The following is a 14,122-nucleotide window of genomic DNA, read 5'->3' on the forward strand; positions in this document are numbered from 1 at the left end:
GCAGACCCGCAGCGTGCGGGCTCCCTCTGGCTGTGCCACAACACTTGGGTGTGGGATGGGAGGGGTGACTGATGCCACCAATACAGTGAGAACAAGTACGAGAAAAAATGAACAAAGTTTAACAAACTAAAGGTCAAAACTCTTCAGCTTATTTACTTAAAAGACTTAATAGGCAAACATTCAAGTTTGAGACAAAACAACTAGTGAATTTCTGTCTGTTTTTTTGCTTAAAAGCAACTTAAACATTTTTTAGCGAAAGGCATTTCCCTAATTTTTCTTTAAAATATTAAAAATATTTTTATTATACTGTACCTTACCACTGGTATTGTAAAGGCTTGCACTGTTATGATTTTAAATTCAACCGCTGTTTTTATATTTTTCTTTTGTGTTGTATTTCTTGCTTTTTTCCTGTGTTTTTTGTGATTTTGAGTGTAAAGCACTTACTTTATTATTTTTGTTGTTATAAGCTATGACTTAATCATTAAAATAGTAATATTAATCAACTAATTAAAAAAATGATAAAGCTGGAAAAAAGCTAACTCATAATCCTTACTGTAAAGGTCTTCAACCACAGGCTTACAAGATGAGATACATCACGCTTAGTTTCAGACGTACGGAAAATCTCATGGCCTAATAATAAATTAGTGTTACTAACAAAAGGCCAACTGAGAGTGTGGCTTATGATAATCATATGGTCACAATAGAAAAGAGCTGAACAAATGAAACATAACTCATTAAGAGATGTCAGAATTCCTTCCACACCCAGACAGAACAGACTATAATTCACACATTCCCGGAAAACTTGTATTTTTAGCCCCTTTGGCAGCAGATGAATTCTGAATCAATAGATGAGCACAGTCAGGGGAAGCTTACTCATCAGTAAACCAGGAAGTGCAGACCGCTGCCAACATGCCACATTACTTCATACTACTATTTATGCTTCACGGTATCTATGGCGCAGTGTGTAAGGGGTGTTAAAATTAACTTTAGTCCCGATGAATGAAAAAAAGTGAAAGAAGACAAAAATGTGGAGACGTGGTGCGGGCTTCAGCCGCTGTGGTGGCTCAAAGCTGGAGGCCCATGTGGCTACTATTACTCTGAGGGGTGCAAGTATCAGAGAGCCACTTCAAAAGCCCGCCTGCCAATGGGGAAACAAGCTGGAGTCATGGGGGGGAAAAAGCAGCTTACGGGAGCCTTCCCACGCCAAGAGCTGCAGCTGCCAACTCAGCCTCCATCTCAACATGTCTCCTCTGTCTGCTCACTCTCTCTCCACAGCCTCCAACCTCTGCCTCTCCGCCCCGAGACACACAATACCCAGCCAGCGGCTTACAAAGGACACTCTCAGAAAGTCCTAGTCCTGACCTTCACTCATCTCCCATTTGAGACGGATAATTACCATACGTGACCCAAATCCTACCTTCAGGTTACTCATATAGCACCGCCAAAGTAGTTTCTGCGAGCTCACGGCTGGCTGGAAATCCACCGTGGCCAAGTGAGAGCCCAGAGAGGCTTAGCAGTGGTATCCTGGTCTTAAGGTGAGCGAGCAGCAGAGCAGATTGTGTCTGAGAAAAAAGGAGGGTGACGAGGCAGACAGCAGGGGTCAAAATGCGTGAGGGCTGTCACAGCTGGACTTTTTCTATCTTCTCTGACCCTCGAATCTGAATCTATCACCACACTCTCTCTCTGCAGCCCATGTGTTCTCTATTATGTTATAAATCAGTCTGTGCCTCGACACTTTTCTGTGGGAAGAATGATCCTATGTTAGTGAACCCCTCCTGTGTTGAGGTTTGTCCACATCTTATCCCAGATTGCATGCAGATACACGCTCACGCTACGCATCAATTTGCCTGTCAGCCGAGCAAAATGGGCTTTACATTATTGATGTACGGCTAGTCGAAACTGAGAGGTGCAGAGAGGAGGAGTGTGTTTGAGGTGTCATATCTGAGCAGGTGGGTGAGCATATTTTAAAATGCTGATTTGACGCACAGGAAAGAGCTGCAATTCTATCCACGTCTCGCCAAAAGAAGTGGGTTTTATCTGACACACTGCACTTGATGTCTCTCTCTTCTTCGTCTCTGGGTCAGCCTTAGTCACTGACACACAGCCTAAGGCGTCTGGTCCTCGAGATTGACTGAGTAACTGCTGATCTGACTGTGATTTGAGGCGACTCAACCCGATCTTTTTCCCTCGAGGGCCGGCTGGAGACGAGCAGGGAGCATCCAGAGACTACGCTCGGTCATTACATAATCACACACGCAGCCTGGCGCCTTGTAGTACAAACCCATAAACAACCATCATCCTATTTGCTCGCTTGACCGCGCCCCCCCATGACTCCCACCTCCCCTCCGCTGGCTTGGCTCAGCAAGTGGTCCAGCCTCCCCTCTCTGCTGCTGAGGCTGTGGAGGCAAGGGGAGAGATGGCAGAAGGGCATCCCCTGTCGTCCTGCGTACCATCTAGGCCACCTCACAGAGCGTGTGCTGGTATGCTACAATTAATCGTGGTCACTCCATTTACTCCAACTTTACCCCCCATCTAAGCTTCTCATTCTTTCATATCTCTTCTGTTTCACTCTGCTTCCCTCAAGGTATTGAGTCTGTCCTCAGTAAATGTCCGTCACCCCTCACTGCACACACATACTCTCAGTCTGAGGAGTGTATCGTTGCCAGATCTTTTCAACATCATTTACTTTAAAGCCTCTACAGAGTGTGTAACACAGGCCACTCTATCCTTTACTTGATACAGTTGCATTTAATGAAGGTGCTTGGATGGTTTTCTTGCTGCTGAGTGCCAAAAAGACACAATGTGCATGTCTTCTCTCTATCTCTCACTCTCTAGGTTGATTTTATATCACATTCTTTCTGTCGTCTCAAATGTAATAATAAGATTATCGCCGTCTGGACCTGATAGAGTGAAATGTGTCCGGTGAGAAATGTGGAGCTTATAGGAGCACATATGCTCAAGCTTAACATGTAATGCCCAGCTGCTTACTGCGAAGCATGTATGAACACATACATGAGTAAGAGTGTGATTGAGACATAGATGTCAATGATGAGAGAAAGAGGATTGGATATTTTTGGACTTGCGAATGAGACGTAGATGATTCTGCTGTACTTCTCGCACTCTGCTCGTCTTTGGCCGCCTGTTGACACAGAGGCTCCTGTGGCACTCTTTTGAAGAGGGTTGCGGGAAGCTTGAGAGGGGGTTTGGGTTAGAGCCGTAAATTCCCTCTCACTCTGCGACAGGAGGAGTCCTCTTTGTCTGACCGGACAACTGGCAAGAGGGAAGGAAACAGCTGACCGGGCAGCACAGGCAGGCTTTGTCACTGCTCTGCACAGGAAGATTGAAACATGATCGAAATGTGTAGTTTTTCACATAAATTAGTGGAGAATTGAGTCTGAATTTCAGCCTTTGCTCGCGGTCATCCTACGCTGCTTGATTCTTAGTCCGGTTTGATCCAATAAGATTTTGACGATGCTATTAAGATTTAAACTTTTTTTAAATGATTTATGAGTCTTAAGAACTTCATTTCATGGCCACAGATTTTCACAGAATTTCAATGATGCTGTGTTTCAACCAAAACTTTATTTGTGGTGAGGTGGAAAATTATTAAGTAGACTCTGGAAACTTGATCCATCAAAGTCTGTATTCATTATCATAGACTGCTCATGCAGTTTAAGTGCAGCATAATAAAAAAAAAAAACTGCACTGCATTGCATTTATGCAACTTTGACAAATCATCAAAAAAGTGACACAACTCAAGCAGACTTAAAGGTTCAAGCAGAAGAACAGAGTGCCGCAGGAATGCTGGGGTTTTTTTAGCCTAACTCAGAAGTTAGCATCACCCTGATTGCCTTAACAAAAGTCAAGGTGATTTTTCCATTACATTTTGGATTATTGAAGAAAATAAGATCTATGGCAAGAAAAGGTTTATGACACTTACTTAAATGTTTTGTTCAGCAAGATAGTCTTGACAAAAGAACACCATCTTTGAATCGTAAATGCAAACGCCAGAGGTAAAAAGCTAAGTTTAGGCTGTAAATAGTGTACCACACAGTTGCCACCACAACAAGGCTGATGTAGTCTTATTTAGCCACTTGCCAGCGGTTAAATAAATATTGAATTGAAGACGAGGGAAGTGCAAAAACGCTAACACATCTTCAGGTTTTAGGACTCATTCCTGCACAATTCTATACGTCTGGAACACAAAAAAAGCTCACTGGTGTCACAAGTATGACACGTAGGTCCAGTTTTTCACATTAGTGAAAGGCCTAAATTGCGGCCTCTACACTTTGTCTTTTGTGTCATCTCTGCTGACCTGCTGACCTGTCTTCTCTCTGCGTCTAGTCCCACGCTACATATCATTTTAATCCCCCTCCTCTTTTGCAGCTGCCTCACTCATTCTCCCACTGGCTGCAGTAACTCAGACGGGGCCGTGCACACGACTGGCTGCTGTATGGCTGCAGAGACAGGTTTAAGTTGGAGCTCTGGTTGTTAGAGAGGATGTTCGGCTGTGTACGATACTGGAGAGAATGACTCATTGACGCCAAAAACTCAGACACACACACACACACACAAAATGAAGGACCACGACAAGCCTGTGCTCTTGACTGGCTCCAATTTAGTCCTGTTTCTACTGGTTTTCACCACTGATAAAAGCAATTATATGAACACCTACTTATTGTTACTGGATTTTAACTGGGTTTTTTGTATGTCAGACTGCTGTCAAAACTTTTCCAAGGCAGTTAAAGACCTATCTTCCCACACAAGCTGATACACTATCTCATCCCCAAACATGAATTGCTGAGCCTCCTCTTCATGATGTTTTCCTTAACATGGCGAGAGCTGATTAGAGCGGCCATGTGGGAGTGTTTAAGATAAAGGAACAAAGAGAAGGAAAGACCCAGAGTCTAACGAGGAAAGCAGTGGATGTTCAGGTGTCACCGTTTGCACAAATGACCACTGATTCAACTCCCTTAAGTCTCCAGTCTGTCTCGATCAATGTTTTCCTCAAAGCTCCAGACAACAGCAACAACTGAATCACATCCAGGGTATTCCACTGTTTCTATAAATGTTAGCTGTTACTATAAATTCCTGGCACACCTTCATCAAAGGACATCCCTGTAGTCCCCCCTCCCCAACATTTTCTTTCCATTGAACCTCTTCTGAGAGAGAGGGAAAATAAACAGTGGTTCCAGTAGCAACACCGCCAGTTTCCTTCCCGCTGACCGTCACTTCACGTGTCTGCAGCCTCTTTACCTTTCACAGCTCCACTTCCTGCCTCTAGCATCACTTCCTGCGGCACAGCTGGGAGGACAATGGAAATGAGCTTTGAGGATAAAATATTTCTTTGGGTGACATTCGGGAACCGGTTTATCTAACAACAGCAAAACTGTTTACATCAGATTTTTCTGCTGGTCACAGATGAGTCAGGAACATCCCAATATAACTCACATAAAATTAGAATGGCTTATTATTGGAGTAGGTGGCATATTCCCCGAATACACCAGCCTGAGGACACACTGGACAAGGAACAATTGACAGATTTGGGAACTGGGAAACATAATACATTCAACACAACTCTACTTTGTTCGCTATTTTGCTTAAATTCAGTTGCACAGAGTCAGTTACTTGAAGCTACGACAACTTTTCGGCTGTGATCAATGTGTTTTCATCTTATGGAAAACAGCAGAATTTAGACTTGGTCTGCTAAATTAATCTCCTGCTCTTAAAAAGCAGCTATTACACAGATAAACTGTGTATGAAGTATTTGAATTGTCAGATTTCTTTCATTCTCATCATTTATGCAGACTTCTAGGCCAAGACTCATTCTCTAAAAAAAGGAGAGGTTTAAATCTAAATACCACCTTTACCTAGGTGAAATAAAAACCTAGACTTTTAAAACACTAAAAGCAGTTACAACTGATTCATCTTTATGATGGAGCGTAACTCTATTTTTTTACAATAGGATACATGTATATTCAGATGAAATAAAGAAAATAAAGAAAAGACCCTTGGGCAAAAAGTAAATCTGCTGTAGTACAACAAAAGCTTTAAGCCACACCTCTTACAGTATATACAGTAAACTGCATAATCCTGTATGTTCGACAGGGATCATATCCTAATCCGAGTGTTTCCCTGGCCTTAAAACTCAGAGATAAGTTTGTCTAGACATGGCCTTAAAGCAGGGTGTTCTCCTTTTTGGAGGACAGAATTTTAAACTTCAGAAAAGGCCCCTGTTTTCATCCAACCAACCATCAGTGCAAAAACATTCAGTTCGGGTGTCCTAAATGCTGCTGTCTAGTCTCAAAGAATTGTAATTCTAGTGTTAAGACTTCATGCTTGAGTCCAAATCATAGACAGAGATAAGAACAGAGTGAACAAGAGACGGGCACTGCTCACCTCTAAAGCCTTTAAATATATGCTGGGTAAACACAAAGATATACTGAATTTCAAAGGAATGTCAACACTCACAGAAACATGTTTTTAACAAGCAAATTGCCGATAAAGATGACAATTTTGAAATATTTCAAATAGTGTACATTCATACAAAAGTTCAATCTCTGAGTGAGGACATTAACTTGTATGCTTAGGCAAATATTAATAACACAAAATGTTGCCATTTTCCATCTGTGATCTATGAGGGTGAGGGATCACTGAGCCAGAGAGGACTACATATTTCACATGCGGACAAACATAAATGTGCATTGTCATCAACATCAAAACAAACTTCTTATTCTAGGTTGAATTCTGTAAAAAGAACACCATCTGTTCCTTTGCAGAGATTTCCCTAAATAGATAATCCTCAATCCCCCCTGAAAAGACAGAAATGCCGCAGTTGCAAATGGAGGCCACAAGGGGGCTCACTACAGTGCTGGCAACATGAGTTGGGGGTAATGGAGAATAAAAAAAAAAGTTGTCCTCAGATACAGCTCTGTGGTGAGTTTTTCATTTTATCCCCATCAGTGGGATTTAGCAGGATTTATGGCGGTGATGCAATGTAAGCCAAAAATATGGTAAAAAAAATTTTTAAAAAGTGGCTGACTGAGGAACATTTAAAGGAACAGTCTTTTCTGGATGTGAGAGCCACGAAATACAACAAGGTTTCCTTAACATGTCTGATGCATACGCAGGTCAATGTGTTAACTAAATGAGAGGGGAAGAGGGAGGTGGTACACAGAGGAGTGATGATACTCAAAACAAGATGAAATATATTTAAAATGACTTCTCACATGTAGGGATGTCCCGATAAGATCTGAAGGGTCTGCAGCTGTATTACCCAAATACTCTTACTAGATCGGGACAATATCAAATGACTCGGATCGGGATCAAGGGCAAAAAAACTTGATCGGCACATCCCTACTCAGATGCGGGGCCGAAAATTTTCACAAGCCCGAGCCAAATGCTGGTAAAATATGTAAGTGGCTGCTAAATTTGCATTACTCACAAGCCAAAAAACTAAACAAAACAACAGAGAGTGGCTGGTAAATGATGCAATCCACCAGCCACTGTGGCAGGTGGATTAAACAGTTAATTTCCAACCCTGCAGATGCAATTTAAATGTAATAGTTTCACCTTCAGTACTTTGGAAAATAGGCCAAGAGGTCAGATGCTTGTTAAGCGTGCAGTTCATTATTGATATGCAGCTGTGGTGCCCACTAACAGTAGGGCAGCTCTGTGGCCTGTTTAATTATCAAAGTAATGAAACAGCAGGCATCAGCTGCACAGTTGTTCATTCCAGACTGACATCCTCGCTCCAAACCTGGACGCTGGAGTCGAGACTCAAGGACATGAGAGAAGGAGGTCGGACTAATACCAAGAGACACAAACAGACTGCAGGGGTCATTTCAAAAATATGTCAAACTGAGTGCTGAGCATGCCAAACAAGCCCATTAGCTTAAATTGGACCAACTCGGTAACAAACAGCCGCCTAATTGGATGCAACCGATAAACCTCATCCCTCTGTTTTGTTCCATTTATCCCTCCTCATCCTGTGTCATCATCCCGCAGATCCCTGACATGGCCTGGACTGATGCAAAGTGCTGCTGACAGGAAGGGCTTTAACCACACGGGCTAACCTTCAACCCCTGTGGGAGAACCCCCCCCCCCACACACACACTGCCGCCCCCTGCCATCTGCATGCATTCATTGCTCGCCACTCAAGTGCATTGAGGTTGAGGTGGTCGAAGTGGTCGTCCTGAGCTGAGCAGGAGCTGTTTACTTCCTGGAGATGGGTGCCCTAGTTTTCTTTCACAGGACAATTTGCCCATTGTCTGCCTGCAGGCATCTACCATTTGGTTATCGCCTGCCTGACAATCCAATAGAGCCTGAATTAAGAACATGAAGCCTGTGCTTACATCCTTCACACGCAAAAACATCCTCATCTTGTACTTGACATAATGTATTTGGGACAAATCGCAATAGTACGACAGTTATATCTAAATACAGTATGTTTTTATATACAGGGTTCCTGCAGATTAAGGCAAGGCAGACTTAAGATTTTTTAAGAATTTTTAATGCCACATGGAATAAAGTTTGAGACCAGTTTTCTGAAAACCAAAACTGGGGAATGACAATTTAATTTTCGCAAAATGTTTTTGGTCATATTGTGTTGTATAAAACATGACTTTTATACAAAAAAGTTACATATCTACATCAAATGTTGAAAAAACAATCCTTTGAAAAGTGGAACCCATGGAAGACAATGAACATATAGAAAAAATATGTTTCTATTTGGTTTGACAACAGAAGTGGGAAAAATGTGGCATTTCTGGCCAGTTTTCTTGGCAATTTTGTGTTTCTCAATCTGCATGTAAGATTCCACTGCTTGGATTACTTGGATAACAGTTTAAAAAAATGAATGTATTAAATTATTAAACAAAAAAAAGATGTTCCCATTTTTTGACATTTTATAATGCAACATCAGAAAATACACGATTCATAAAATCCTACTTCCCATGTCTGCGCATTTTTTAAAGACTTTTTAAAGATTAATTTGAGTCAATAAAATGACAATTATGCCTTTTTTGGATACGTTATTCCAATGTGTTTTAAGACTGTTCGCAGGAACCCTGTATATAGAACCAAAATATGTGCAAATTTGCTAAAAATGTGTTTTGAACTCAAGAAATTTCCCTCTCTTCATCACACAAAGAGGTAAAAGAAAATGGATGAGTAAAATACCCTTTCAATACAGACAGACTGCATGCTTCATCTGCTTCAAACCTTTTAAATGTCTGCTAGGGTCAATCAACAACTCCCACAGCTCCATGTCCCACAAATGTCCCCAGAGCCCTCTGCATGTTTTGCTCACCACATGCAAAACCAGCTGAAAGACTCCATTTCTCTCCTGCAGCGTGGTTAATTTTCATTGTCCCTCTCCTTTCTGCAATGCATAACTGACAAACAGGTCAGAGAGGCTGCAGCAGCTCTCTGCATGGGTGAGGAGATCGATGTATATGCTTATATGTGTGTGTTTAATTTCAATTTAGATGCAAATACAAAGTTCAATCTTTCAGTCTCTACCGCTCAGGACAATGGAACAAGAAATTCCTAAGAGTCCATAGATTGGAGAGGGGTAAGCAGGGGGCTGCAGGGTGCTATGAGCGGGGCGTCAGATTAGACCACCTGTTCCACCATGAGGCTTTTCCTTTATCCTCCCCTCTCTCACACTTGTTGTCTTCCACATTCCCTCTCACTATCTTGTTTGTAACTTTATAAGAGCCTTTCTTCTCACACACACACACACACACACTTTCACTCTCATAAAACATCTCCCTCTGCGGCTGCTTCGCTCTGAGCTAATTTTGAGCGCATTCCACTTCAGTCACATCTATGGGAAACAGACAAAACAATTTGTAAGATAACTCTGGCTGAGAGCCACAGCGACTCACAGACACACACTGTTATAACACACACACATAGTACAGTTAGACATATGTCGCCGTGCCGCCCAAACTGAGCCTCCAGGGAGTCGTGTTCAGACTGCAGCATAAACACAGCAGCGTCACCCCTGTCCACATCACTGAGGCTCATCCAGCAGTATGAGGGATTCCCTCCACTGTAGTGAAACGCATACACAGATCATGCACATACAGCAGTCAGGAGGGCAATAAAGTAGAATTTGCAGACATTATTCCTAAAAGTTGCTATGTCTTTTATGATCCAGGACTAACTTTTTTCTTTGGCTGTTACAGCAAAGAGAACTGATTGTTTCTGTCTGATGGATGTGGTCAGGATACTCCAAAGCCATAGTTCACATGGCAGCAGTCACCGCAACCCTGCCCAGGTCCGCCTTAATGACTATTGATCTGAAAACACTAATGACCCAAACTGATTTGCACTGACACTGGCATTTTAACCATCCTCTGGCAAGTGTTTTGTCTTCGCAATGAGAACTCTCCTGGTGTCGGTCAGTGTGTTTTATAAACATATAAAACCAGACACCTCCAATGAGGATGACTTACATCATGTGCAGAGCGTGGAGTGCGGCATTACTCGGGTGCACAAGAATGCAGAGCAGACACAGTCTGGGAGAAAAGAGGTGTCCCAATGCTGCCCTTGATTCGCTCTCACAGACACTTTATATAACCAGCCTTTTCCTGTTCCTCACTGAGCCACTGCCCTCCTTATCGTTTGAACATGTGTGTGTCTGTCCTTGCATGCAACTGAAAAATGAAGACATAGACAAAGATACTGCATGATGTCTTGTAAACTTTGCAGTCTTTCCATGAAAACACTACATATCTCTGTTTACATTCGTAGAGCAGTGTTAGTGCATGTTTACGCTGCTAAATGACAGTAGATCCTTCTCAGACATATACTCTGTATATGTCCAGAATCATCCCAAAACAGCAGGCGGACAGAGCCCTGAAACAGGAAACATAAGTCGAGATAAAGGTTCACAATGACAATGATACTCAGTCCCGTGATGAACAGGAAGTGCTATAATCATATTTGGCCGTTACGTCACAAAATGGTCCATGTATTAAAATGACACCAACCCAGCCTTAGCACTGCACCAAGGCCACGCTGTGTCAGCATTTCACAGTGCTGCACAGTCTTATAAATAGTTTTTGTTTCCTGTGAGGTACGTTGTGCTGTAAGCGACACCATTCTTGTTTTTTTTTGGTGCAGAATGTGAACTGATACTGAAAGTGTTTGTGTGACACTGAGGCCATGACCCATACTCGGACACACTGTGTGCTCTGTTATTGCCTGAGGCTTCCCATTTGGAGAAATAAGGTTAAGAGTGAGCACACACAAACAACTGAAAAACATGGCAGGCCTGCTACAAATATATTCACAGATACACACCCAAACACACACCCATAGTCTGACCAGCAGCAGTGATGACATCATCTCTGCTATACTGGGGGTCTAACGTCACCATAAACCTGAGTGAGTGGGCACAGACAGGAGATGTTCCCCCTTATGGACAGCATGCATTATTCAGCTAAATGAAGGGTTGGGCCTGGGTGTCTCACCCATACACCCCTCCTAATGTCCTCCTCCTTCTTAATCACAAACCTGATGCTCCCAACACTTCCACCTCAAGAGGAGGCGACGACGCAAAGCAACAGAGGAGAACAAGGGAGGGAGATAAGGGGGGGATGAGGTAATCAATGACTAGGACACACACTGGTAGTGCGTTGAGGGCAATGGAGGGGAGATATGAGGAGGGTGTCTGCGCTTTCTCCTCCTCTAAAACAATTAATCACATGCTCAACTACAAGCAGCTGGTTGCTTCCAGCCTGGATACAACACCTGACAAAAGCAGGCTCTCAGCCTCCACAGAGAAGCTGTAAAACGCACCAAATATTCAAAAACGGAGGAGGCCAATTTATCAAGCATCAGCTGCTCTCAGAGTAAACAGGCTGTGGATGACAGTCTTGGCAAAGGTTGGTGACTTGAGCTGACGTGTTACACAGCAGCAGACATGCTTGTCTGAGCCTCTACGACTGAATGAATTGACACACAAACACACACACAGCTCTGGATTGGAACCCTGTTGCATGACATCCCGTCTCCCGCCTCCGTCCTGATTCCAGGCGAGGGTGCCAATTTCTGCATGACATGTTAAGACGGATCACGACCGAGGATGCCTGTTAACCCACCAAACTGAGCCACACCCCTCTTTTTATGCTTCTCTCTGTCCTCTGCCAGTGTTGATCTTTTTCCCTGTATCCGAGATAAACCGGTGATGTTTTCAGCTGTGTCATCTCTCCAGAGGCTTGGCACTTGCCCGGTGGCAGCACCTCTGCTGCCCCCCCACCCCAGAGTGAAACCTAGCTTGCCGGTAGGTGAAAGCAAAAAACACATCACTGGATAAGCAGTATGCTGTGCTGTTTGTTTTTCCCCTTGAGGAAATGAAAAGGGGGATGATGGATGTTATGAATGCTGCTCTGTATGTTTTGTGTCAGCAAGGTGTGAATGTGAAGCACTCTAAAGGTGGTGGTCCCCTTCACTTCCCCTTCAGTCCCTCCCCTCCTCTCCATCCTCACCTGGTCCATGATTTCAGCGAGCCTCCTCTCTCCTCTTGTTCCCGGTCATGGCACAAGATCGCCGGCTGCCCGCCTTCTTCTTTTCCTTGTTCAGTATTCCCAACAGCGATCCAATCCTGCTCTCCTCACACAGGCGAGGCAGCCTGGCAGCCGACTGCTGCGCCTCTCCACAGAGGCATGGTTCTGTCTCTCCTAGTGTTTCTGAGTGTGACAGTCAGGTACATCCAACCAAACACTCCTCTCTTGTCCTTTCCTCTGTCTTCTCTTCTTCTCCTGCAGTGCAGGGTGGAGGCTGGAGGGCAAACAGGGCGTGCGTGGGATCCTCACCTCTCTCCTTGATAGCCACACAGAGGGAAGAGACTCCCGCTCTCCGTTTTCGTTCTCAAGCTCTTTCACTCGCTCCCTGTGTAAGCTGGCCCCTCGCCTCGCCTCCCTCCCTCTCTCTGTCTCCACTTCCCTCCTCTCTTTCCATCTCCCCTCCCCCTCCTGCTGCAGCCAAGAAGAGCCAGCGTGAGCAAATGAGAGAGAAGGAGTGAGGGAGAGAGGAGGGCGCTGGGCTGAGATTGGCTGCTGAGGGGATCATGTGACTCCTGGTAGAGGACCGAGGCACCCTCTGCCAGCTGTCCAGCTCATGCTTCCCTGAAAACCTCTGTTGCCATTGACAACAGCTGCTGTGCAACACACCAACCACAGATCCCCAGACACAAAGCTATTGGCTGGCGGGATTTACGGCCCCCGCCCCGTATTGTGGGGGGAGCATGTTGGGACGTGTAGTCCAATCTGTAGTGAGGCTGGACGGGGTGTTCAAGCACAGACATCCCAGTGCCCCTGAGAGGAATGCTTTCCCTTGTGCTCGCCTCTCTGCTGAAATGTTTATGCATCAGTGTCACACTGGCTGAACTCCAGAGTGAAACAGAAAGACAGTAGTTCAGATCATTAGCATTGAAACTCTGGCATAAAGTTGTATAAAAACACACATGCGAAGAGGAAAGACCTCGAGGCCCGGGCATTCTTGGTCAGCCAGGAAAAAGACATCCTCTGTCGTTTCCCTCTCGGCCTGCACCAAGGGGGAAACTCCCACCTCTCAACAACAGGAACTCCACCGCTGAAGGCCATGGCTAAGCACATATATAGGCAACCCCCCCCCCTCCCTCCCTCCCTTTCTCTTTTCTTTCATTGCCTCCTTTTTCTTTATTTGCTCTGTCTCTATCCTCTCCGCCCCCCTGCCCTCCCTCTCCATCTATTGTATTATTACACTCAATTCCTCGCCGCTTTATCCCCCGTCTCATTGGCATTCCAGAAAAGGTTGCAAGAGGTTACAGGTGCCACAGAGGGGAGATGTTATTACAAACAAGCAGCATGCGTCAAGACTCGCCTTGTGCAGTATCAATTTAAAGGAAAAATCCACACTGGGATACTCTGACATTGTTATATATCATGGATTTCTGAGGTTGGATGTATTCCAGGACTTAATGTGTGATGAAATGTTGTGATTTATGATTTTGGTGTGTCCACTTTTCCTAAGCCTGTGTTGTCAAAGTCTGTTTCAATGACAGATTACTTATATTTTCCAGGGCAGATCGCCTGATGGCTTTATTCAGCAGTGGAATGCACTTTTTGCT

The 14,122-nt window shown here is 44.2% G+C and overlaps 1 protein-coding gene across 1 annotated transcript in view; it reads right to left on the reverse strand.

Annotated features, from left to right (window-relative positions):
* arhgap23a (Rho GTPase activating protein 23a) overlaps positions 1-12,919 on the reverse strand; it is a 78,671-nt gene extending 65,752 nt beyond the window's left edge. The window contains exon 1 of the mRNA XM_042504899.2: positions 12,501-12,919. Within this exon, the coding sequence (XP_042360833.1) occupies positions 12,501-12,509 (9 nt within the window). The 5' untranslated portion in view covers positions 12,510-12,919. The remainder of the gene's footprint in view (positions 1-12,500) is intronic.
* Positions 12,920-14,122: the final 1,203 nt, after the last annotated feature.

This window comes from Plectropomus leopardus, chromosome 18 (assembly GCF_026936395.1).
Source record: "Plectropomus leopardus strain MGB_pleo_1.0 chromosome 18, ASM2693639v1, whole genome shotgun sequence".
In the NCBI taxonomy this organism is placed as follows: domain Eukaryota; kingdom Metazoa; phylum Chordata; class Actinopteri; order Perciformes; family Serranidae; genus Plectropomus; species Plectropomus leopardus.